Below are 27791 nucleotides of genomic sequence, written 5' to 3'. Positions count from 1 at the left end.
GGAAAATCATGGAGCTGCTGAAAAAACTGAACCGGAAGCTGCCTGAAGATAGATGTAAACAATTCCGATAAAGCCTCCTTAGAAAGTTTCAAGAACCACCTTCAAGTGATGAAACTAGAAATACACTACAATGCCCTACATATCGTTTCCCCAGGTATCTCGAGGACAATATTAGATTAACTATAGAGAGTAACGTGACAAGTAAATACCTGATATGCCGCCCATTACAAGTAACAGACCCTCTGTTCTTAAGTCCCTAGAGAATAACCTTATTGTCTTTCGAAGTTATCTACGGAAAAGTAAAGAAACATATGTCTTTTCCATTGTCAATAGGAATATATAATTTGCATATGAGAGTCGTTTTCTGAACCTAATTCTGCGATGCCGCAATTATTAAGCTATGTGATTAATTCAAAGTAGCAATAATTGTGATGTACAGATTATTTTCCCCAGGCAGTGCCATTTTTTCCTGTTGCTATAGCTAAGTTTTACATGAATTCCTACCAAACAAATTTGCTCCCGGCGAGGAGGGCAGCAATATGTTGTATTCCGCTTATGATGGGAAAGAGAGAACTATGTTTCCAAACAGTGTTAAAGAAAACCTGAATACAAAGCACAGCATTCTATAGTGGGCACCTAACTCCTCTTTAGAAAATTAACACAAGTGAATAGTTATTGAAGCCATTGTGAGCATAGTAATCGATAGGTACCACCAAAATGCTTCTTTTCCTTCTTAAATACATCCCTCGTTTGGGTAGCTCAATGTTTATCCTTCTAACGTATTCGTCTGCATCGCTGTGTGCTGGCTCTTATTTCTATAGGTTACCATAATTTCATTACCAGCTGTCATTGTGACTTCTTGATATGTCATTCTGTAGAAAACCAAATCCAGTTTCGTTATTTGGTGATTATTACGACAAGTTGTGGACAGGATTGACGAAATTCTATTAGGATATTTTTAGCGTGAACATCTACTAATTACAGGTCTTACACAATTATCGACACCTGCAAGAAGCTGTTAGAGTTAAATACGGTGATACTACAGTACGTATGATTAATATGAACTTTCTTAACTTACTGCTTGTCCAGTATAAACATTAAAGATGTAAAGCCAAATTCTTGTGCCTGTCTCTTGATATGCTGCATATTGAGTCTTCTCGTAAGCTTCATCCAACAGTTGTTCAACTTCCTTGTCTCTTTCAAGCAAGAGCATCTGATATTGTCAAAGACTAACCGTCCACCACGAATGGAGAGCACGTCTTCAACAATGACAGTATCTGGTACTGGTGAAACGCCAGGAAAACAAGCAGTAGTCAGTGGAACTTCCTAGGAGGATAGCAGGAAGTAGACCTCAAACGGTATCTGCTTCCATTCTAGGACAGCGAACGGGAATGTCAATACGTCACTAGTTAGTTTGATAGTTTACAGTTTTTCAACACATTAAAGATGGTCTCATCGTAACTGAAGCGAAGGTTACGTTCGCAGAACACAGACCATCTGGAAATTATCTTTCAAAAACAATCCATAGGACGCCGGATAATCTGCAAAAACCTAAATAAACCAAAAATTGTCTGTTATAGTCAACTTACTATGTGTAATATGGAAGTAATCTTAAGACAGAAAGCCACATCGATTACGCAGTCATTACATGTTTTAACCAAAACGATGCAGCTACAGCAAATATGGAAATAAGATAAAAATCTAGATCTGAGTTCCTCTATTAATGATAGTTGATTATTAAGTACTCACGTAGTAAAGTAAAAGTTGTTTGTAGAATGAATACACTATTAAATCTGATAGAGAAATGCAATGTCGAATATTACTAACTGTTGACGGCTTAGGTTGGGTGACAACTGCCTATCGAACTGAGTAAATAAGGTTCAAACGGTTCAAATGGCTCTGAGCACTGAGATCATCAGTCCCCTAGAACTTAGAACTACTTAAACCTAACTAACCTAAGGACATCACACACATCCATGAACCTGCGGCCGTAGCGGTCGCGCGGTTCCAGACTGAAGCGCCGGCCGGCTAATAAATAACGAAGCGAAAAAAAAAACTGTTGGAACTATTTGTTGCAGTACACTGAGCGAGCCGTGAATAACACATCAAGAATCGTAGTAGTTGGTCCGCACAGCTGAGTTCCAGCAGTTTAATTGCATATTTGCAAGTAGCGAGGCACACTAATATCGCAGTCAGCTTCTGACTGTACTCCATTTACAAGAGACAGTTGATGTTAACCCTGCTGTTCTGTTCGGGTCTGTATGACCCGAATTGGTTATAAATTTCGTTTCTTATTATTTAAATCTCAAAATAACTTTACGAAATTTGGTGACGTTGTCTGAAAATGCGAGGGCAATATGTGGTTAAAAAATTTTTAAAATATCATCTGGTCTCAAACCGTAGAGATACATGCCTAACATGCGGCTCATTGTGATTCGGCATTAATCTGATTACTTTAGATACCTTCTGGTTGTCTCATATTTTACAGTAGTAATGACTCTCATTGTTCATACTACTCTCAACATTCAACAAGTCAACAAAGGAGCTCCGTTTACAACAATGGACTTGTCATTGCGACTTGTCAGCTGTTCGAATTATGCATTGTTTCTCTATCGTTTGTCATCAGTCTGAATTGTGACATCATGGTGATTACATCATTGCCTGACGCTGAGTGGGAAGAATTAGCTTAACAGACGAAGGAGCACTTTCCGAGTTTGAAGTTCATGTTAATAGTTCATCGGAATACGAGTGTTCTGACGCCACAGACGACAGTCCACAGCCTGTTCAAAGTAATATAAGGACTTCTATTTCTATGATCGGGAACACAGAACGGCAGCTGCAACAATCAGCCCAATACGGCTGCCTAAGCGCTTTGAATGTCATCAAGAGTACCCCTGGAGTTATCAGGTACCACGTAGCAGAATAAGTGATGTAAAACGTTCATTTTCTACAGCACCTCAGAATTAAATAATAGAGATGTCAAATATTGATGGACAACGAGTTTATAGTAAACAATGGACAAACACTGATGTTTCTCTTTTTTATGCATACCTAGGACTTCTATTCATTGCAGGTGTATATCGATCACATGGGGAATCTACAGAAGGTTTGTGGGATAATGATACTGGGTGGAACATACAGCCATGTCCCTAGAAACGTTCTGTAAAATCTCGCACGTCTTGCGATTTGATATGAAATCCACAGAGAAGAAAGACGACGTACTGATATACTCGCCGAAATTCGATGTATCTGGGAGAATTGATTAGAAGTCCGTCTTAAACTGTATAATCCAGGGTAAAATATGACCGTCGACGAGAAGCTGGTAGCATTTAGAGGACGCTGTCCATTCAAGCAGTACATACCCAAACAAACCGGCAAAATATGGGATCAAGATATGGACTCGTCTGACAGCAAATCTTGGTACGTACTGAAAACCCAATGGAGCGGCACCTGAAAAAAAAATCAGGGAATGAGAGTAATTGCTGATCTTACATCTGATTTGAGAGGTTATAATATAATATATGAAAATCTTTTTACATCATAACAATTTGGGACAACTGCTCCTGAAAAGGAAACTAATAATGTTCGGAACCATATGTAAAAATAAGCCAGAGCTTCCACAAAATATGACCCACAAGGAGGTTCATAGCTCTTCATTTTACTTCACAAATGACATTACGGTGGTCAGTTATATTCCTAAGAGAAATAAGCGTGTTGTACTATTGAGTACTCTCCACCATGTTGGGGAAATGAGTAACAGAGCTGATAAGCAGCCAAAAATGAGTTTAGATTATAATTCAACTAAAGTGGCTGCAGACACATTCGATCAGTAAACAGGTACATATACATGTAAACGAAAATCCGATAGATGGCCCATGATAGTTTTCTACACTATTCTTGATGTTGCTGCTTATAATGCACCCTAACTGAAATGAAAGAAAATTGACTAGAAGAAGAATATTTTTGGAGGCACTTGGGAAGTCACTGGTTGCAGAGCACATTGCATACAGGAAGCATTTTCCAAGAACAGAATACTCTTTGGGAATGCTCAGCAGCATCCAAGATCCTGAAGGAGTGGCAGGTGTGGCTAAATCAGTAACAACAAGAAACTCTACTAAACATGCACGCAGTATGTTCTGTCCTTCAAACAATGATAATAAAACAATCATGTGGGGAAAGTGAAATAAACATGAATGCAAAACACACGTCACCTACTTGTGTTGTGTCCGAACTGCAGTAAGAAGGAAAGAAAGGGATATGGGCGGATGGACAGATGGTTGATGAGAATGAGTTTTTGGTGGAAATTTCTGTTGTTCCTAATATACCCTGCATGAATATTGAATTAATAAATTTTCTTTACTGACGTTCTGTGTATTATTATTATTATCATATTATCATCATCATCATTATTGTTACATTTATTAATATCGCTATGATCATTAACAACATACTGTAATATAGCAACAATGTCGATAGCTTACAACTGTACGAAAAATACGTGTGAGTACAAGTTTTTTTCAGCATTTAATTATGTCGGGCCATATTGACCCGAACAGTACATTTGTATAGTAAAACTGAGCAGAACAGCTGGGTTACACAGGTAAATATGTTTGCCTCCGACTTAGGTAGACGTGTGCACAAAATTGTGTACTTACAGAAGTCTGGTAAACCAAAATCATCATTTTCAAAGCGTAAATGAAATATTTTTGATTAATAACGTGAAATTTGAAACTTCCTGGCAGATTAAAACTGTGTGCCCGACCGAGTCTCCGCTATATCCTTTCTTTCAGGAGTGCTAGTTCTGCAAGGTTCGTAGGAGAGCTTCTGTAAAGTTTGGAAGGTAGGAGACGAGGTACTGGCAGAAGTAAAGCTGTGAGTCGTGCTTCGGTAGCTCAGTTGGTAGAGCACTTGCCCGCGAAAGGCAAAGGTCCCGAGTTCGAGTCTCGGTCGGGCACACAGTTTTAATTTGCCAGGAAGTTTCATATCAGCGCACACTCCGCTGCAGAGTGAAAATCTCATTCTGGAAACATCCCCCAGGCTGTGGCTAGCCATGTCTCCGCTATATCCTTTCTTTCAGGAGTGCTAGTTCTGCAAGGTTCACAGGAGAGCTTCTGTAAAGTTTGGAAGGTAGGAGACGAGGTACTCGCAGAAGTAAAGCTGTGAGTGCCGGAAGTGAGTCGTGCTTCGGTAACTCAGTTGGTAGAGCACTTGCCCGCGAAAGGTAAAGGTCCCGAGTTCGAGTCTCGGTCGGGCACACAGTTTTAATCTGCCAGGAAGTTTCATATCAGCGCACACTCCGCTGCAGAGTGACAATCTCATTCTGGAAACGTGAAATTTATCCACAAGAAATTGCAGCACGGGTGACAAGGGATACATGCACTATTACTCAAACACATTTCCAAGATCTATAATCGTACTGTTCGGGAGGATAATGGGAAACTTAAAACACATTCTGTACAACTGTCATTGTTGAATATAGCAAGAAAGGAAGATTAGAGATAACGTCTCTTCGACTACCATATGTTTAGAGAGTGGATTCCAAACACGAAAGCACTGTGTAACCGGCCTGCATGGATGCACTGTTTTACCATGATTTCCGAAACTACAAAGTAATTCTGTTAAACAAAAAAAATGGTTCAAATGGCTCTGAGCACTATGCGAGTTAACTTCTAAGGTCATCAGTCGCCTAGAACTTAGAACTAATTAAACCTAACTAACCTAAGGACATCACACACATCCATGCCCGAGGCAGGACTCGAACCTGCGACCGTGGCGGTCACGCGGTTCCAGACTGAAGCGCCTTTAACCGCACGGCCACACCGGCCGGCAATTCTGTTAAACGCATCTGTGTTAAAAAGTTACGTGACAGGCTAAGCGTTACCCTGCTTGGTGGGGAGTGTGTTAATTCGGACTGTATCTAGTAGTTACTACTTCGAAAATTTGCTAGATGCTAGAAAACATTACAATTTTTGCAACAAATTATGGATAAAGAGGAAATGGCGATACTTTGATCAGTAACGATGTGAAAACCTCACAGTATGTGAATAACATTGGTGATATTATTAAACACATATAACACAGTTTTTGTGGTGTCGTCCGAAGAACGGGGTTCCATGTCAAAGTTGGTTCCTGACGACGCAACCACAAGTGAGGACAGGGTCGTAAAAAACAAGGTCAACCGTTGAAATGGGCATGAATACACATAGTAAGAACTGGAAAATTATTTATATGAAATAAATCTTGGCATATTGCCAAAAAATACACAACGAATGAGAGACGGCGGCGTAGACACGCCCATACGCCACCGCTGCTGGATGCTTACGTCAGAGCGTAGCGCCGTTCAGCTTAGTCGTCAGTCATCGCTTCTACGACGACGGCAGCTTCGTACTTCAGACCCTACAATGCGAATTGTACTTGAAGCCAGATCTATCTGTCACAGTTAATAATCAATTGCACAGAGAGATGTGACTATCATTCTGTATGGAACCGAGTTCAGCGACAGTAAGATATACATAGTGACATTCCTGTGGATCTGCATAGTTTTCCAAATTAAGTTCTAGATCTTTTTCAAGTTTCATTAAAGAGATCTACGAGAATTTTATGTATGTTACGAAAATTTAGTACGTCGGGAAAAAATTGTTCGAATTACAATTATCATTAGTCACAAGCAGATAAGAGGCTCATTTCATGTAAATAAAATGAATCGAGTATCGTAAATAGCAAGATCAGCCGTTGAAATTGGCATCAATACACACACAGTACGAACTAAAAAATTACTTATATTAATCATGGCATATTGTCCGAAAAAACAACTTCATTTCAAAAAATGGTTCAAATGGCTCTGAGCACGATGGGACGTAACTTCTGAGGTCATCAGTCCCCTAGAACTTAGAACTACTTAAACCTAACTAACCTAAGGACATCACACACATCCATGCCTGAGGCAGGATTCGAACCTGCGACCGTAGCGGTCGCGCGGTGCCAGACTGTAGCGCCTAGAACCGCTCGGCCACTCCGGCCGGCCACGCTTCAGTTATACAGCTCAAGTGGAGATTGCAATACGAAGTGTAGGATGTATGTACTTTTCAGTGGAAAATGTGAAAAGGGTTTGACAAGAAGAACTCCAGCTGTTTGTCGGAAGGAAACCGTAAGAAAATCATAAGAACTGCTCTACAAATGTACTAGAGACCACGACACATGGTATGAACCAACCCCAATGAATACGTGTTGTGATATTTTGTTTAAAGAAGTCGAAGCTAATATCGGTTCAAATGGCTCTGAGCACTATGGGACTTAACAGCTGTGGTCATCAGTCCCCTAGAACTTAGAACTACTTAAACCTAACTAACCTAAGGACATCACACACATCCATGCCCGAGGCAGGATTCGAACCTGCAACCCTAGCAGTCGCACGGTTCCGGACTGCGCGCCTAGAACCGCGAGCTAATATCGGAAAATGGATTTAGCTACACAGCTCACGTGGAGACAACAACAGTACATGTATGTATCAGTAGTACTCGTAAATCGGAATGATAATTACACAAGAGCGTCAACTATTTATTGGAGAGAACACGAAGCGATTGCCGTAGAAAAAGCCCTGTAGATGTAGCGGGGATAGCGAAAAACAGTACGAATTTAAAAAAGGAGAACTTCCAGATCTGTTCTGGTATATTGCTTAGAGAGTTTATATTAGGCGTAAAAATTATTGTAATTTGATTAAACTAATTTTAGTTTAACTTCATATGGATGTTAATGTCTGATACTTACTTCTGTGGAGAACTCAGCAACACACACAACTCTTAGACACGGATGCATCATTCGATTGTTTATATTCCGGGGTCCAGAGATTACAAACAATCGCCATATTCGATACATAGAGGTAAAAAAATGGGAGTTGACACTAAAGACTTAAATGCCGTCGTTGTTTTGAAACGAGAGGGCGCGGTCTGCCGCCATTTTAAGTAGCCCAAAACATTAGCAGACTACTGTTTACGATAGCTTCTCGTTCATTATCTCTCTCGTGTGCGCACAACAACTGTTTTAAATACGAAAAATTATAGAGCTTACATGAATAACGTAGTGTCAGGAAGGCAAAAGCGGTTTTTTGTTCTTGAATGTGCATTTTCTCTAGTAATATAACACATTAGGCCTCGTTGACGTAACTTATTTTTTGCTGCTATATTTCGGATAACCAGAAACAGAAGACAGTGATGTGAAAAGCATGATTTGGTTATCCATCTAATTCCACTTTTACTGTATTTGTATCGATAGCAAATGAAGATGGAACTCCGAAACTAATGATTCTTTGCTTACTGGTATCGGTACAGCCTCTTGTTCGTTACATTTTAAGCTTCAGACTCGTACCTCGTATCCACTACGTTTTTAGTGTTCACGTTTGCAAAAAATTACTTACGTGTTCTTTGCTAGCCCTTAAACTGGTGTAATGCGGAAAGAAGCAAGGCATGCTATCGTTATCTCGTGCATGTCGATACAGTGAATGATTATCGAAGTGTCAAAGAAAGAGAACTGCATAGAGTTATACCTCCATGCAGAACAGAGTTCTTGTTTTATTAGATTGTCAATGCATTAGTCTCACTGTAGTTTACCCATATTCTCACTTTGAAATGTTATCTATGATGTGTCATTCAGCGTGTGGCCAATAATAGCACCTTACAGGGTAAAAAAAAAGTAATTTTTTAAACGTCTTCCAACATTTTGGAATGCTATAAATGTGATTAAGAGAACGGTCGCAAATGCTTAAGACCCCTTAAATGGATATTTTGCTTTAACATGTATATGAGTAACTTTTTAGTAACAATAGCCAAACCTGTGCAAGATGGAGGCCTGCCTCTCCAACAGTAGTCTGTTGGTTTTTTTCCTGGTATTTGCCCTTTTTCCCAGAATATTTCCCGTCAGTAAATTTTTCAGTTTTTCAGGTATAACCAAACATAGCACAATTAGAATGTACGTCCACTTTGATCATCTGCTTGCTATTACTTTTGAATTTCATTTTCAGGTACTCAAAGTATATAGGTCTATACCATGCTTTGTGATATACCAATAGTTAGTTACTTAGTTTCTTGTTCCATGTATCATTAGCACGATAAATCGTAATGATATGGAATGAGTCCATCATAATTTTTGTAAATATGCGCTGATAACGTATTAGTTTTTACATTTTTTAATTAAAGGCTGACAGATGTTAGTAACTCCTACCTATCACCATTTACACATTCAGGAATAAATCTTCGGTGGAACAGGAGGAGTTATCAAAGAGAAACGTTTTCAGTTTAGTTTCAAATTTCATTTTGTTGTGTGCTAGGCATTTTGATCAACACTTTTGATTGCAGCATTATGAACCCCTACTTGTGCTACAGATAATCTGAATGTGGCGAAATGAGTTTAATTTTTTCCTTCTGGTGTTGTAATTACGTACATCATCGTTCCTGCTGAAGTGCAGCGGATTATTTACAAAGAATTTCTTGAGGAATGTACTGTGAAACTGAACACTATTCTGTGAAACAGATAGATTGCCCCTCACACACCGAACACAAAGCAGGCACGACGAAAGGAGAGTTCACTTATTTTCCAGCCAAAGCCTTCTTCAGAAAGGAGGCACAGCCAACATACGTACTAACGGGAGAAAATGTGAACAGTGAATAATAATTATCGGCGAGATGAATTTAGGACACCAGATGCTGCCCCAGCGATCATTGCGGTTACGTAGCCATGTGTTTTGTGGGGACGAGATCGTTGATAAAGCGCGGCTCGGGTATCGCAGCATTTTCGATCTGGAAGGCAATGAAAAACACGGAAAGAAGAGAACGAACGGACAGCGAGTAAAGTCAAGCAAATCTTAAGTCAAATGACAGAAATGAAACCACTACGATAAAAGTAAACAATGCAGCAATAATTTATGTATCTAAAACAAAAATTGTTTGAATTGTTCCACTTAAGAATGAAATGTGATTCCTTTAAACTTCAGATTACGATCGGATCGATTCGCACACCAGTAAACAGCGCAAGCTGGCATTTCTGATGAATCATCTACGTTTCCACTCAAAGCACGGATGAGTGTGGAAACCAGACATTGGTACGTCACAGTGACTCCACGGGGAAGTATCGCCGCAGTGAAACATGGAGGTATGAATGCGGTGAACCTAATCTGCTATTTAAGATGATGGACATCGGCTCCAAGTTTGTGACGTAATGATACCTCTCTTTTTTTTACCTCAAAGATCCGATACATGCAAAGATATGCTAACAGTTTTCGTTATTTGGCCTTCGGTGGTTCTGCACCATCCAGTCATATGTCTATAACTGGATTACTGTGAGTGTTCTGGAATTACAGACATAATATTCTTTCACTCAGTTTCTCCTCTTGATCTGTACAGAGTAAATTCTAGACATTTAGTCATTCTGAGTATTAATAATTACGTCTCACTGTCGTTTGTAGTGCTCTTCGTGAAAATTTCGATTAATATGGCGCATTTAGTGACATGAACTATCCTTAATTCGACTTCTATGCAGTATCTGTTTATCTAATGTGCGTGGCCGCTGTTACAATTAATTAAATGCGTAGACGACATGTTGCTGCTATGCAGGCCCTCCTATTTCATGGTGTATTTATCTGACTGTGCGTATACTGTAACTGTGTTTGTGCAATATTCTGTAGCGCACAGAAACTTTTATATTTATGTTATAGGCGTGGAGAGATTTTCATTCGTCTGTAACAACTTTCGAATATATTTGTATCACACATCCATCTTGTCTTGATCTCTCCCTTCACAATGCGAATATACTGACACAATCCTAATTTTCTTGCTAGACACTGTCAAATCTATCCACATCAGTCGTTCGTTTACATACCTTATTGCAACTACGCTGGGTTCCATTTCTTTCCTGATGTAAAGCCCTACACCCCATTGTGCTATTCCTGCTTTGACTCCTGACAGGTAGACCTTGTACTCTCCCACTTCCTCTTCTTTCTCACCCCTTACCCGAATGTCACTAACAGCTAAAACGTCCAGCACCATAGATAGTCAGGCAGCAGTTAGAGTTGACGGTAAATTGAGTTCATGGTTCAGAGTAGTTTCAGGGGTAAGACAAGGCTGCAACCTCTCTCCACTGTTGTTCATATTATTTATGGATCATATGTTGAAAACAATAGACTGGCTGGGTGAGATTAAGATATGTGAACACGAAATAAGCAGTCTTGCATATGCGGATGACTTAGTTGTGATGGCAGATTCGATTGAAAGTTTGCAAAGTAATATTTCAGAGCTAGATCAGAAATGTAAGGACTATGGTATGAAGATTAGCATCTCCAAAACGAAAGTAATGTCAGTGGCAAAGAAATATAAACGGATTGAGTGCCAAATAGGAGGAACAAAGTTTGAACAGGTGGACGGTTTCAAGTACTTAGGATGCATATTCTCACAGGATGGCAACATAGTGAAAGAACTGGAAGCGAGGAGTAGCAAAGCTAATGCAGTGAGCGCTCAGCTACGATCTACTCTCTTCTGCAAGAAGGAAGTCTACATCTACATCTACATTGATACTCCGCAAGCCACCCAACGGTGTGTCAGTACCAAGACTAAGTTATCTGTGCACCGTTCAATCTTTCGACCAACTTTGTTGTATGGGAGCGAAAGATGGGTGGATTCAGGTTACCTTATCAACAAGGTTGAGGTTACGGATATGAAAGTAGCCAGGATGATTGCAGGTACTAGTAGATGGGAACAATGGCAGGAGGGTGTCCACAATGAGGAAATCAAAGAAAAACTGGGAATGAACTTTATAGATGTAGCAGTCAGGGCGAACAGGCTTAGATAGTGAGATCATGTTACACGCATGGGAGAAGCAAGGTTACCCAAGAGACTCATGGGTTCAGCAGTAGAGGGTAGGAGGAGTCGTGGCAGACCAAGGAGAAGGTACCTGGATTCGGTTAAGAATGATTTTGAAGTAATAGGTTTAACATCAGAAGAGACACCAATGTTAGCACTGAATAGGGGATCACGGAGGAATTTTATAAGGGGGCTATGCTCCAGACTGAACGCTGAAAGGCGTAATCAATCTTAAATGATGATGATGATGATCCATTTTACGCTTCTCATTCTTACAGAAGTATAACGTAACGTACGCAGCTATGGCACAAAGCTAAATAAAAAGAAACAAATCGTCATCTGAGAGAAAAACACTGCATTTAATCGCCCTGTTGTGTTGCACAGCAACAAATTAAGTTCACGACACGAAAAATGTCAATCCAAACGAAAGTTTCTGCAGCATGCTTAAGGATGAAGAGTTCTTGTATACAACGTCCTTGAACGTACTAGCCAATGTTCCGGTTTACAATAAAACATATCACCAGCTGTGATACTGCAACGAACACTTGCAGGTTAACTTGGCGATATATCTCCTGTCTCACAAAATACTTTTCTTTTCCCGGTCAGTCTCGCTGTGTAATGCTGAACGATAAAAGAAATTAGCTAAACGAGATTAAAGAGTGTTCATTGACTGGTGACTTAAACTTTAGTTCAGTGGTCACGAAAAACTGAGAATCAGTTTGCCCTGCTACAACTACCCGGCTTCGTTTATCCATTGTTCTGTAGTGGTATGTTTCTAAGCACATTAAGTATTGTCTTCAGCGCTGTTCTTTAGGGTGATTTATCGGATGATCGAGCGCGACGGAATTCATCGCTTACTTACGAAGAAAATTTAGCAGTCATCTCTTTTCAAAGTCCACTATCCGCGTTCATAGTTAGAAGCTACCTATTTCGTGTCTCTGAATAGCAGAAACAGTTTTTCATTTTCGGTATTTACGAAAACTCGACTGTGGTAGTACTTTCGCTACCAAATGGCTCATACGGATCGTTCATACAAAATACGTTTCTCGTATCCGAGAGTAACTGAAACAACAAAGACCCATTCCGTAGCAGAATAACGTTAGCGGAAACAAAGACAAACCGATACTTCGATAAGAAGTAAACGGCTGAATGGTCTAAGTAAACTTTCGAAATTAAATCGCTGTGGACAATTCCAAGAATGCGTTTACTTGGATATTAAAGATCTAAGACATACGTTGCTGAGACTGTAATGGGATTTCCTGAAGCTTTTACAATACTGTGGTACGAGCTATGGATAACGTAACATTATGTTTGTAAATACTACTGCTTCAGACACCCACCTCTGATATCGTGGTCGTCAGCTCAAGACGATACAGCGGTGTAGGTACAGAAGTAGCTCCTTCGGATCTTCATGCGGAATAAATCGTTATTACCAGTACTTGTCTGGTAAGAGAAGGAGAGGTAATGGCGAACGGCTAATTAACAACCAACAGCGCAGCATCGTGATGGTAAAAATTTCAAATCTGTCCACATCTGCGGAGCCATCAGTCACAGTGTGCGATGGTGGTATCAGGAAAAACTGAGGAGTCTCCAGCACCAGCCATAGGGGTACACGCTATCAGTCACAGAGTGCGATCGCGGTATCAGGAGAAAACTCAGGAGCCTCCAGCACCAGCCATAGCGGTAAACGCTACAATATTTCTCTATTTTTTTGATGCCATGCGTTATAAGTAAGTACTGTTTGTAAATTTTGCTACTACTTTTCTCTATCTTATTTTCACGCATTTTAAAGCCGTTTGTAATAGTACTGTTAGTATCTTTGCTGTTCCTACCCTTGCAGGGCCAAAAATTCTGAAGATGGCTTTATCGTAAGTCGAAACTGGTAAATAAACAAATATTTTTGCGATCTCCACTGTTTATTTTAACCTGAAACTGATGTTATCTACACGTCCATTGGGCTGCCCAGCGACCACCTTCGTGGCATTGAAGAATAATAGAATATGTAACAGCTCTTTGGTGAAACCTCAAAATTACTTTCATTTCTGCATTTATCCATAATACGTAGCAGCTCTTCTCACGGTCTCATCACAGTTGTTTGACACAGGGTCAATAATAACCATCTCCGCTATTACGTTACTAAGAAATCACTGCTAAATTTTTGTATAGTCACCATGTTCAGTAACGGTTGAGAAAGCTCTCTCAACTGGTATTAATATCCTCGATTGAAGCTTCTGAACATAATTTTGATTTAATTCTTCTCGTTACAGTACAGCCGCCGCTGACGCCCAATAAGCAGCTCTTCAAGGCACATATTGAAGAAGGACAGAAAGATATTCTCAGCTGAAATTTCCTCTGGTGTGGAACACAAGGAAAAATATGTCTGCCGCGATAAGAACGTGAGTGTCGAAATACATCGCAACGTTAAAGACAAGCAGAGATTCCAATTCACAAATTCTCAACATTGTAAGCTCTGCGCACTTTCGAACAAACGCTTGATAATTTATGATTTTTAATCTAACTTGACCTACGTTCTATACTTAAGTATTCGATAAATACATTATGTCAATGTTGCAAACAGTAAAGAAACTCTATATAATTTTACGATTTCAACGAACAGAGAGAAACCGTACAAAGAAACTCAGTTTCATGGATCTATCTGCTTTAGCTATAACTAGTTCCCTGCCATAAGGTAAACTTTGTCTAACCAGTACGAAAACAAGTATATCGAAACCAGACCATGAGATATTACCAGAAACTACAGACAAAACATGCAAAGTATTTCACAAAATTCAGGGTGACAGCAGAGTTTCTGTGTTAACGTTCGTACCATGAAGGTAGGAAATGTCTTGCGTTTCATTAATCATCGTTAGAGTCGAATGTACGAGGAAGTTGAATGGAAAATTCAGTATCTAAAGGGAGATGAAAACTAGTAATCATGGGGAATCTGAACGAAATTGTAGGGGAAGGAATAGAAGAAAGGGTTCCGAGAGAATATGGGCTGGTTAGAAGGAAAAGGAAAAGAGAAAGACAAAATTTCAGATTGTAGCTTGGAAAAACCCAAGAAGATTCTAGCTGGATTACATCATGGTGACAGTGGTTAGCACACTGGATTCGCATTCGGGAGGACGACAGTTGAATCCCGCGTCCGGCCATCTTGATTTTGGTTTTTCCGTGAGTTCCCTAAATCGCTCCAGGCAAATGCCGGGATAGTTCCTTTGAAAGGGCACGGCCGTCTTCCTTCCCCGTCCTTCCCTAATCCGATGAGACCGATCACCTCGCTGTCTGGTCTCCATCCTCAAACAACCCCACCCAACATCATGGTGAGAAAGAGACTCCGAAATCAGATATTGATTTGTAAGCCATACCCAGCAGCAGATATAGCCTCTGATCACAATTTAGTGATGATGATGAGTAGGTTGAAGTTTAAGACAGTCGTACCGAAGAATAAGTGTGGATGGATACCGAAGAACGTTAATACTCATTTGAAATTCGCTAAGAATGTGGATGCTGCCATGAAGAATATCATACTTAGCAATTCAGTTGAAGAGGAATGGCTGTCTCTAAAAAGGACAGTCACAAACATTGAACAGTCAGATGCAGGTAAAAGACAGATAACTTCTGAGAAGCCTTGGGTGACACAGGAAATAGTTGACTGATTGACGAAAGGAGAAAGTACAAAAATTTTCAGAGAAAGTAAAGAATACAGAAATATAAACCAGGAATCAATTAAATAGGAAGTGCAGGACAGTCAAGGCAAAATGACTGCAGGAAAAATGTGAAGAAATCGAACAAAAACTTATGCTACTGTCGGAAGAGCTAACTGAGCATACAGAAAAATCAAAACATCCTTTGGTGAATTAAAAGCGTGGGTGGTAGTATTAAGACCGCTATGGTAATTCCACTGTGAAACACACACGAAAGCGAGGATACGTAAAAAGAATGCATTCGAGTCCTCAGTGTAGGAGAGTTTTGATGACTGGATAGAAGAAGAAACTAGAATCGATAAGGAAGACACAGGGAATTTAATAGTAAAATCAGAATTTAAAGGAGCTCCGGAACACTGAAAATAAAGCAGAATCGGTCGACGAGATTCCATCGGAATTTCTAAAATCATTCAGTGAATTGGTAACCTAACGACTACTGAAGTTGGTGTGAAAGTGTATGAGACTGGAGACGTACCATCACACTTTCGGAAAAATATCATCCACACAGTTCTTAAGACAGAAAGGGCAAAGAGGTGCGGAAACTATCACACAACCACATTAACACCTCGCTTATCCAAGCTGTAGACAAAATAATATACAGAAGAATGGGAAACAAAACTGAAGATCTGTTAGACGATCAGTTTGACTTTAGGGAAGGTAATGGCACCAGCGAGGTAGGTCTGACTTGGTGCTTGATAATGGGAGCCAGACTGAAGAAAAATAAATATTCACTCAAAGGATTTGTCGATATGAGGAAGCTTTCCACAGTGCGAAATGGTGCAAGATGTTCGAAATTCTGAGAAAAAATAGGAACAAGCTACAAGGAAAGACGAGGGATATGTAGTATGCACAAGAACTCAGAGGGAACAATAATATTGGAAGATCAAGAACGAAGTGTTCGGATCGAAGACACAACGATAGAATTACAAGAGAGGTTCCACAGTGGAATTGAAATTCAGGGCGAAAGATGAGATTCGCTGATGACACTGCTATCCTCAGTGAAAGTGAAGAGCCGGCCGTGGTGTCCGAGCGGTTCTAGGCGCTTCAGTCCGGAACCGCGCGATGCTACGGTCGCAGGTTCGAATCCTGCGTCGGGCATGGGTGTGTGTGATGTCCTTAGGTTAGTTAGGTTTAAGTAGTTCTAAGTTCTAGGAGACTGATGACCTCAGATGTTAAGTCCCATAGTGCTCAGAGCCATTTTTTTTTTTTTTGAAAGTTCAGAAGAATTACAGGATATGTTGAATGGAATGAACAGGCTAATGAGTATAGAAAATGGATTGAGAGTAAACTGAAAAACGATAAAAGTAGTTAGATGCAGCAGAAATGAGAACAGCGAGAAACTTAACATCAGAATTGGAGGTAATGAAGGAGACGACATTAAGGAATTCTGCTACTATGGAAGCAAAGTAACCCAGGCTGGATGTAGCAAGAAAGACATAAGAAGCAGATTAGCACAAGCAAAGAGCGCACTTCTTGCCAAGAGAAGTGCGCTAGTTTCAAATATAAGCCTCGAGGAAGAAATTTCTGAGAGTATATATTTGGAGCACAGCGTTGTATGGTAGTCACAATGGGGAAACCGGACCAGAAATGTGGTGTTACAGACAACTGTTGTCAAGTGGACTGACGATAAGGAATGAGGAGGTTCTCCGCAGAATCGTCGAAGAAAGGAACATATGGAAAACTGTAGGAAAAGAAAGGACAGTTTGATAGGACATATGCTAAGGCACGAGGGAGTAACATCCATGGTACTAGAGGAAACTATTGAAAATTAAAAAAATTATCGGGGAAGACAGAGCTTGTAATACATCCAAGAAATAATTGACGACGTATGGTGCAAGGGATACTCTGAAATGAAGGTGTTGGCGCGGATGAGGAATTCTTGGAGGGACTGATCAAACCAGTCGGAAGACTGATGATTCAGTGGTGACTAAAAAAACTAATGGATTCATGTGAATCATGTTATATATGTTTCAAACAGCTTTATTGTCAGGAATAGTAACAATAAGAATAAGAAGAGACGTTTCTTTATTTGGAAGTGAGGTGCATCTTCCACATAAGAAATTCCTAAGACGTTTATTTGTTTCCAAGCGATGATGTTGGTTGCACTGTATGTGAAAGATAACGTAAAGCCGACAATAAAAGACTTTTATCAAGTACTAGTATTAATCTGTTGACTTAACAGGCGGTATGGCATAAATAAAATATACGTTAATTGTATTTTTCCCTCCAGGTACGGGTTACATAGTTCTCAACCAAATTTGACAGAAGAAAGTAATGAGGAAGTTCAAGGAACGATATTCCGTATGCAGTCCGTCGAGGAAAAATCGCCACGAAGTAAATCCGCTTCCATTGACGGGTAAGCTATCAGCATTCAACTGCTGATATTGCCACATACAATTTTTCCATCAGTATTTGCAACCTATCTGCACTAGTAATAACGTTCATTTCTGAACTCCAGGAACTTCACGCAACCTGTTCAACCGCAGTCAGAGGAATCTCCCTCTCCAGTTTCCTTCTTTCAACTGGTAAGGCAGTATCTCACCAAATCATATCTTTAGTGCAACGCTTGCCTCATATTATTAACGAAGATCAATTACAGTACTCTGTGACAGTATTTGTAATTTTGAAACGTTTTCACTTGTTTTCCGTTTTTGTCTGTTCTGTGTGGAGAACGGGCAAAGCACGAAATAACGCGTTCCTCCATCATTCTCAACGTTTCTGTTTTGTTTTCTCTGCGCAGATGTCAACAAATGGCGATTCTAGTTCATGAGACACGAACATTCCATGTAATAGAACAGAAAATTAAGTTTGACAGTGGTAAATAAATGACTACGTGAATGAAATTGTCGGAACATGAGTGTCAGTAAAAGGTACTTCTTTCATGTTAACTGAATTATAATAAATGAAAAGCCCTAGTTTGCTTTTGTTCTACAGTCTGAATTTATTGTGTTAACCGGTTTGCGGCTTACAAGGCCATTATCAGACAGTTGACGACTATTGTTTTTCCGGTTTATTTTAATGTAGCTGAGCCACAGGAATCTTTTAGTAGTTTCTGATGATAGATGTTATTGTCCCTCGCATTTTACACTTCAGCAATTCCACAGTGATGGCTGGAAATAATATAAGAAACATGAAGACTGTTTGTTTCTTGTCATTTTACAATACAGGAAAAGACGGATGACATACAATGAGCACAACAATCAAGAGGGAACACTAAGACTGGAAGACCAAGAACAAAGTTCTCGGACTAAAAAGAGGAAGTAAGACAGGAATGTAATATTTGGCTCCCACTAACATCAGTCCTGACGATGCGTCATCTGCAAAATGTTGCAAGACAATTGATGTGACAAATAGGACGGGTATCCGGCTTTATTCATAGCGGGATGTTACAAATGAATTTATTAAATGAAACAATTGTGAACTGAGTTCTATGGACAAGTAGGAACAAATGATTTCAGCGATTAAACGACTACATTTATGTATCTGAATAGCTATCTTAAACAACAGTTATCACTTAGAACTGCTTTCTGCGCTGTAATGTAGTCATTTCAAGTCCGATTAAAACTGACTGATAGTTGACACTTCACGCGTTGTAGCTGGTTTCTTCAAGTCAGAGCGCTCAACGTCACGACCGAACCGTTCGCCATCGTTGCCACAGCAGTTAGTTCAAAAATGGTTCAAATGGCTCTAAGCACTATGGGATTTAACATCTGAGGTCATCAGTCCCCTAGAACTTAGAACTACTTAAACCTAACTAACCTAAGGACATCACACACATCCATGCCCAAGGCAGGATTCGAACCTGCGACAGTAGTAGCCGCGTGGTTCCGGACTGAAGCGCCTAGAACCGCTCGGACACAGCGGCCGGCCAGCAGTTAGTTCTCTTTCAGTTCCTTGTCCGACTTTCTGTCATGATGTGTTGAGATCCCGAATCCTGGGTCTGACCCGTTTGTTTCATATTTTATCATACATTATAACAACACCAAAAATAACACACCCACACAACGATGCTATCGGAATACATACGTTTCATATACAGCACTAACTAATCATTACTGATTACTTCCACACAAACACGATTCAGTGTTAGACATACAGTTATTATAATCACCGATACCAACTTACATTAGGTAAGCTTCGCATCTCACTGTGTAAAGCTGTTTTTCTAAAGGCTCCAATTCATCGTTGCGATTGAGTCACCCGAGTCAATAATATATGTATAGTAGTGGCCTAGCTGTAACTGCCGTGTAGTGAGTAGCAGGTTCGAATCCCTTCAAATGCAGTGAATTTCTTTTATTTCCAAATCCAGCTAAATGACTGATTATTATTTTTATTCAGTTAATCGGTTAAAACGTAATTTTTCGTTTCAAATATTTTGCCGCTTCATTTTAATCATCTTATTGATGTTTTTATTTGTTCTCATTTTTCTTCCTAGCTTTCTTTCTTCGTCTGGAATCTACCTGTGTAGCCTATAATCTGCAACCTGGCGCTGGCCAATACTGCTCATTGATTGCTAACACGATATATCGTGTAGTGAGTGTGAGGATAGTTTCAAGTAACCAATGATGAAATTACATTTTGATTTCAGCCCTGAAATTGAGCACAAATTCATTTAGAAATTAACTCTTGTATCAATCTGCTGTAAACAAATAGCCTGTAAAAGGTGTGAAAATTTTAGCTGTGTTTGTATGATGATTATAGTATCACGGGAAAAGTTAACGATGAATAAAAGAAAGAATGTACATAGTGTGAAATTGTGTTCACTGTTCTAACTGACGACTACAATAATGCCGTTAAGTCGGTAAAATATTCCTTTTGAAAGGCAGGAGAGTAAATTTCAATTTGCCACTGATAATGTACCGAGAAAATTAGTATTGAGTAAAACAGAGAGACGTCTAGTCGTTTATACAACCCATATCTTTTCAAAAACAAATGGATCAACAAGTGCCTAACCTAGGAATTCATAAAAATCAGCGACGTTGATGTACAGATAGGAAAATTGTTGAACTTTAAGTAACGCTCATCCTGGATAGTACTCTGTGTCTTCGTCACGGTAGTGTAGATTTTAAATAGTGTACTCAACAAGCAGCGGGCCATTGTCGAATAGGTGTTCAAGACATCTACTTACACGACAAACAACTGGACCTTACCTGGCTTTCCCACTCCTTTGACACGCTTTTAACTGAACTGGTATGGTTATCACATTTCAGCGAATCGTTTGCGAGCTTGAACGTTGTACTTCGGATACGTTATTTCGAATTCTGATCCACAGGTGCACTTATAAGGTCTTAAAAATTATAGTGCTTGTTGGTCTCACAAAATACTAATTTGGGGCACGTTCTTGTAACTCATAATATCTAGGAATTTAGGTTCAAATTTGATCTATATTTCATCATTCATGATTATGTTTAGAATTTCCATAATCTCGAAAGACTGATTTTATGTAGAACAGCGAAACACACCAAGCTAAGGCGAGTAATGTGAAGGAAATGCCAACGAGCAACAAGACACAAGAATTAGCAGTGAAAGTGACTTTGCAGTGGCAGAACGTATGTCTTATTCACGATTTTAAGTCATGTACATTCGTTTTATAACTAAGGAAGAGAGAGACTGGCTGTATAGATTTTCGTACAAGCATTTTGAAAATAGAAAGTTACTGACGTCCGCTATGTTTATACACAACTGATTGACCAATTCATTTATTACAACAGGTGTTTGCATACAGGTGTTACAACCATGCCGGCCGGAGTGGCCGAGCGGTTCTAGGCGCTACAATCAGGAACCGCGCGACCGCTACGGCATGGATGTGTGTGCTATCCTTAGGTTAGTTAGGTTCAAGTAGTTCTAAGTTATTGGGGACTGATGACCTCAGAAGTTAAGTCCCATAGCGCTCAGAGCCATTTGAACCATTTTTTTTTTGTTACAACCATTAAAATATAAAACTGAATGAAAAGTCTGTTGCTTGACATAGACCCAAAGGAACATATTTTTAATCGGTAAGATGATGACCGTTCGTGATTTTGACACAGACTGGATATTCATCATTGATGAATATAAAACTGAATTGATGAAGGTTGAGAACTTTGCCTAGCCTCGCCGTTACTCTGCAGCATTCGGTAGTAACTCCCTGAACCACATGACATAGCATTATGTACACCAGAAGATGCAACTTACGAACTGCAAAACCCGTTGTGTGTCTCTAATCGGCTTAAATAAATACAGCTAAAGCGGACTGTTAGACTTTTCATTGTTTTATATTTTAATAGTTTTAATATCAGTGTAGAAACACCTGTTATACTGAATAAGATTTTCACTCTGCAGCGGAGTGTGCGCTGATATGAAACTTCCTGGCAGATTAAAACTGTGTGTCCGACCGAGACTCGAACTCGGGACCTTTGCCTTTCGTGGGCAAGTGCTCTACCAACTGAGCTACCGAAGCATGACTCACGCCCGGTACTCACAGTTTTACTTCTGCCAGGCAAAGGTCCCGAGTTCGAGTCTCGGTCGGGCACACAGTTTTAATCTGCCAGGAAGTTTCACCTGTTATACTGTATGAACAGGTTGATCAGTTACGTATATTACTGTTAGTCCACGATAATTTGAGAATTGGCGCGGTGGCTGGGAACGGGCGTTCCACCGCATTACGGTTGTCGCGGGGAGAGGAGAGGTAAGAGGAAGGCAGCATCGGCAGCTTGTAGCAGTGCACCATCTGCGTTTTGTGCTTAACACGAAATCGGACGCGGCATTCGCGGATATATTATTCACTTCAGTGATACTTTCGTCGGATCGGAAATCACCTGATTTGTTGACATATTCAAGCTGGAGAGTTTTCCCTACAACTTACGCACTATTTATCTACAGTAATGAAAAATGAAAACAGAGAATGTACAACTTACGACACTATGAATTGACAGTCAAAAATTGTTTTTTGGAATCTGTTAGCACATTACACTTATCAAACACAGCACGGCAGTAACACTTATAAAGGTGTACTTAACTGTGTCTGAAGGAATTGTCAAAAGATGTTCACTAAAGATCAATGTCATTTCCGTTTGATTCAATATCATCACCATCATCGCTTGAGGGCGTGGTATTGACGATAAGTTCATTGATGGCCATTTACATTATTCCATCTCGAGTCTAATACTCTTGCTCCAGCTGCTGCACTTTCCTGCAGTAATCTTGCCAATTCCGTAACTGAAAGGAAAGCAGCATTAACAAGATTTTGCAGTCTTTCTTCGACGTGTCACCAGTGACATTATTCTCCCTGAAACTGTGTTTTATTTTGGTCCATTCCAGTTCTATCGGATTTAGGTCAGAGTTGTAGGGCGGTAAATGGACTTCTTTGTGGCCTCCGCTCTCAGCGATTTTATCCACGACTTACACATTTACGTCTAGTTTGTTTTCCTTTATTTTAGATAACAATTCAGCCCTTCTCATTGACTCGTTGCAATTTATTTGTCTGTCTTACAATGACACTAACACCGTAATCCTGAAATCATATTCATTAAGCATTCTGTCGAAGTTCCTGCTGTGGTATGGCCAGGGGCGGATACAGATAAACCTCAAGGAGGGAGAGCTAAAGATATCTTGAGCTACCTTTACTTTTACCGTGATAAAAAATAATCAAGTCAGATGCAAAGCTTAAGGAAGTTTAATTTAAACTGATTATACACATACAGAAGACAATGCCATCTTATGATATAAAAAAGTTACAATTGTGATTCTGTTCCATCATCATCATCATCATCATTTAAGATTGATTATGCCTTTCAGCGTTCAGTCTGGAGCATAGCCCCCCCCCCCCCCCCTCTTATAAAATTCTTCCATGATCCCCTATTCAGTGCTAACATTGGTGGCTCTTCTGATGTTAAACCTATTACTTCAAAATCATTCTTAACCGAATCCAGGTACCTTCTCCTTGGTCTGCCACGACTCCTCCTACCCTCTACTGCTGAACCTATGAGTCTCTTGGGTAACCTTGCTTCTCCCATGCGTGTAACATGACCCCACCATCGAAGCCTGTTCGCCCTGACTGCTACATCTATAGAGTTCATTCCCAGTTTTTCTTTGATTTCCTTATTATGGACACCTTCCTGCCATTGTTCCCATCTACTAGTACCTGCAATCATCCTAGCTACTTTCATATCCGTAACCTCAACCTTGTTGATAAGGTAACCTGAATCCACCCATCTTTCGCTCCCATACAACAAAGTTGGTCGAAAGACTGAATAGTGCACAGATAACTTAGTCTTGGTATTGACTTCCTTTTTGCGGAAGAGAGTAGATCGTAGCTGGGCGCTCACTGCATTAGCTTTGCTACACCTCGCTTCCAGTTCTTCATTGTCGACCTCAGTCATGTCTCTGTACCCCGCAATGCTGAGAAACTTCTTTCTACTGTAGCATTATATGCAGGTAGACAAGCAAATATTTAGTATAGTAAGATCTAGGTCAACAGACAACGCTTGCATAACAGAATCACGCTCATTAAGGGCGTTTACGCTCTTGCTACATATCAAGTGCAACTGCTCGATAACTCGATTCAGTCAAGTCGACTGACGAAGAAAACGAAAGAATAGCGTGCGGGCTGACTGGCGGAGGCGGCGCGAGTGGCAATGCGGACGGCCCCGCAAGGGCAAAGGATATGCATCCGCCACTGGGTATATCGCATTATCCACACGATCACACAATTGGGTAGAGTATTAGGAACCACCATACCTGTCCCTCTCCCCCCTCCCCCCAAACTCCTTCCCCCCTCCCCTTGGGTCAACGCCCGTCAGTTTCGTACATTCCAAGAAGTTTACATAGTAGTGGAAACAATTTTTTGCATGAAACGTCCTGTGAAATTAAAACTGTGTCCTAGATCGCGTTTCCAGGTTAGCGTCCCGGTTCGGCACACAGTTTAATTCGACAAGAAGTTTCAAATCAGCGCATACTCCACTGCAAGGTGGTAATCCGTTCTAGTTTCTTGCATCATCCTGCAAGTACTTGCCGAATTTGTCATTTCATGGAAGTTTTCTCAAACTTGCAGAATTTGTGTGCGTTCAGTACCGGTGCGGAAATACCAGTATCCAAAAGCAGAATGGCACTTACAGAGATGGGTCAGAACAAATGTACCACTGGAAACCCTAAACACATGTAACTGGCACCACCAGTCAAGGAAATGCGAAATGAATTTTCCAATCAGTTTCTTTCAACAGAAGATAAACATAAAATGGCAGTACAGACGACTTGACATTTTAGCTCATTTTTTAAATATTACCATAAACATAAATGCATTACTTTTTTGATAAAAGTAGTAAAGATTGCTTGCAAAAGTCGAAGAGTAACTAAAAGTATCTTGGTGAGGTATCGCGCCGCACTTTTGGTTCCTGCTATCGAATATTTGATTATATATTAGACAAGAGAGGTTCGAAATATGCGTGACATTCTCAAAGTATTTAATCTAAGTTTAGTCCTCTGATTTTAATCAAATAAATAGTATTTCTTGGTAACATAAATATGTACTCTTTAAAAATTTTTCTATCGTTTTATATTTATGTTTCGTCACGATTTTTATTCATTAATAATAAAGCAACAACAATGGCGACTGCTGTGGTTACTAATAAAACTGTACTTCTGCAACAAGTACTCGCAGAATGTTCATGAAATAAACTTCCGCTGGTGATCTGAAGAAATCAGATTGAGTAAGTAAACACCTTAACAAGTGCCTACAGAAATTACTTGTTAGTGGATACACACCTTTCGTAATTCTTCGTGTCTAGAATCAGCTTGACGTTGGAAGGGCTCGGAGACAGTATCTTTCAAGTAGTGCCGATTGGCTCCGATTCTGGCAGCACTAGCGAAATCGTCACGTGGTCGAACACTACTTCAGTTGTGGCTACTCTTGCTTTGAAATTATCTGTGCATGATTCTTTCCCTGAAAAATAGCGATTTATATCAAGATACAGAGGTAAAAGATCTACATGAGAAGTGACAGATCCGATAAGTAAGCAAAATGGTTGATAGTTCAGGAGCACCGAGTCTTAGATTATAGGATTCAGTTATTATACCAGAAAATCTCGGCGATGTGAAACAGCAAACTTTTGTAGTCCTACAGTTAATCAACATTAATGGAGTTAATATGTGTAGTTAAGCTGGCTAGGTCGCAAAATAGGTCACACGGCAGTTCAAGAATGACTTTACTGAGCATAAAGTATGCATATCAGGTTTCGGAATTCTGTTTTTCGTTAGAAATCCCAGTGGAAAGTAGAACAAGGACAAGAGCGTTATCAGTTGAGACGAAACGTTACGCACGCAATTCTTGTCCTTGTGCTACCTTTCACTTGGGTTTCTGAAGAGAGAAATAATTCCGAAACATGCCGTGCATACTTTGCAATCAATAAAGTCATTCCTTAACTACTGTGTGACTTTTTATGTGAACTAGCCAGTTAAACTACAGATCTACGCATATTTACTAGAATGGTTACTAGCCTCCTATGTGACTTTATCTTACACCTTTGTTACCATGAATGGTACAGTTAATAAATGAATCTCACTTCAACAGTGATTTTGTAGACGTATCGCCAATCGAGCCGTGGTTAAGGCAATGGAAACTTATTGTCAGTACTACTTTGAAGCTGTGCGATAGCTTTATTACGAGGTATCACGCAGTCAGCGTAGCAAACATCACAAAAGAAGAAAGCGATGTTTGCCGGCCGGAGTGGCCGAGCGGTTCTAGGCGCTTCAGTATGGAACTGCGCGACTGCTACGGTCGCAGGTTCGAATCCTGCCTCGGGCATGGATGTGTGCGATGTCCTTAGGTAAGTTAGGTTTAAGTAGTTCTAAGTTCTAGAGGACTGATGACCTCAGATGTTAAGTCCCATAGTGCTCAGAGGCATTTGAACCAAACCGATGTTTCTATTTCCGCGTAGTTCAATACAGTGAGTGCAAAGATATATCCAGCAATTCGTGTGGCTTGTCTGTAATTCTCGTCTACCCACATCGTACATTAAAGGTTTTGTACATAGTTATTCACTCTTTGGCTTCTCCTGTGGAGTGAAACCATAACAGAGCAAATTTTACCCTGTGCTGTGTCCAAACCATTTCTCATTAATCTACTGCAAAATTTCAAGTCTTTTACCACACAATAGCTTGTTTTTTCCTTACATCGAGTCACATTAATGAGTGAGGAACCTAAAACTATTTCCACGTAATTAAATGTAGAAGGAGGTCCCTCGATGGGATATCGCTGTAGAGCTCAATCAGTAGTTTGTATGTAGCTCACAAGAATAAAGTGACTGAAACTTGGGGGGAGTTGAATGTGGAAGAGACAATGTTTTGGGTTCGCTATTGCAAGCGCAAACGACATGGCTGCGCCAAAAGCAGAGAAACGAACTTTGCGAAAACGATCCTCGGCAGTCACGTTGCTCACCCCAGTTTTCAGCCTTAACTGACTGTAATCTGCGAATGAGGTACCACAGCGATGTGACGACGACGAACAGCAGAGAAGGAGCGACTAAACATATTCCCTGATTGGATGTTGCTATTGAAGACGTCCTTTAAACAATTAGTTGGCAGTCGTTTTATTCAGGTATAGCACCGCAACATTTTTGAATTCATTAGTGTTTCGACTGTTCCGATGCTGTTCTAAGCACCTTTATCTCCCTTGTGTTAATATTTTGATCTCTCACACAAGATTTGGTCATCTATTTGCCATATTCTAGTCCTCGTGTAACAACCAGCCACTCTGCTGTTCTCCCGGCGCCGGTGTTGTAAACCTTAGCAGATGTCCCATTAACCTGTATCTCCTTCTGTTAGGGTCTTCCACAGTTTTCTTTCTCTATCTACTGTTTTGAGTTTTTCTAGTTGGTATGGTCTTCAGTAAGAAACCTTGTCTCATACAGCTCTCCACGCTAGTCTATCCTGTTTTGTATTACTTCTGCAACAAACATTCACTTGAACTCGAATACTTCGGTCAAGCCCTTGTCTCCCTCCAAAATGTTTCCCCTCCACGTTTCCCTTTGTTACCTAACCGACGATTCTTCGATGAGTTGAGTCAACCATCATTTTGTGATCAAATTGCACCCTAAATTTCTTTGCAGTGCAGTTATATTCAGTCTCTCTTCATTTCCAGAAGTCTCAACGTCGTAGGGAAGCTAGAAGATCTGAAAATGGAAACAGAAAGGTCCATTGTAGATATAGTGGTGGTCAGCGAAGTGGAGTGGAAGTAAGGTAAGGATACTGCTCAGAGGTATGAAGG

The 27791-nt window shown here is 40.2% G+C and overlaps 1 protein-coding gene across 1 annotated transcript in view; it reads left to right on the top strand.

The window, feature by feature from the left end:
- The window catches only part of LOC126474392 (bile salt export pump-like), a gene marked incomplete at its 3' end in the record, with an annotated part of 66416 nt that overhangs the window by 14727 nt on the left and 23898 nt on the right, over positions 1-27791 (top strand). Inside the window, exons 2-4 of the mRNA XM_050101860.1 lie at positions 14114-14242; positions 17781-17906; positions 18009-18075. Of these exons, the coding sequence (XP_049957817.1) occupies positions 14223-14242; positions 17781-17906; positions 18009-18075 (213 nt within the window). The remainder of the gene's footprint in view (positions 1-14113; positions 14243-17780; positions 17907-18008; positions 18076-27791) is intronic.

Source organism: Schistocerca serialis, chromosome 4 (genome assembly GCF_023864345.2).
Source record: "Schistocerca serialis cubense isolate TAMUIC-IGC-003099 chromosome 4, iqSchSeri2.2, whole genome shotgun sequence".
Lineage (NCBI taxonomy): Eukaryota > Metazoa > Arthropoda > Insecta > Orthoptera > Acrididae > Schistocerca > Schistocerca serialis.
Note: the sequence above shows the minus strand (reverse complement) of the source record. Positions and strands in the feature narration are given on the sequence as shown.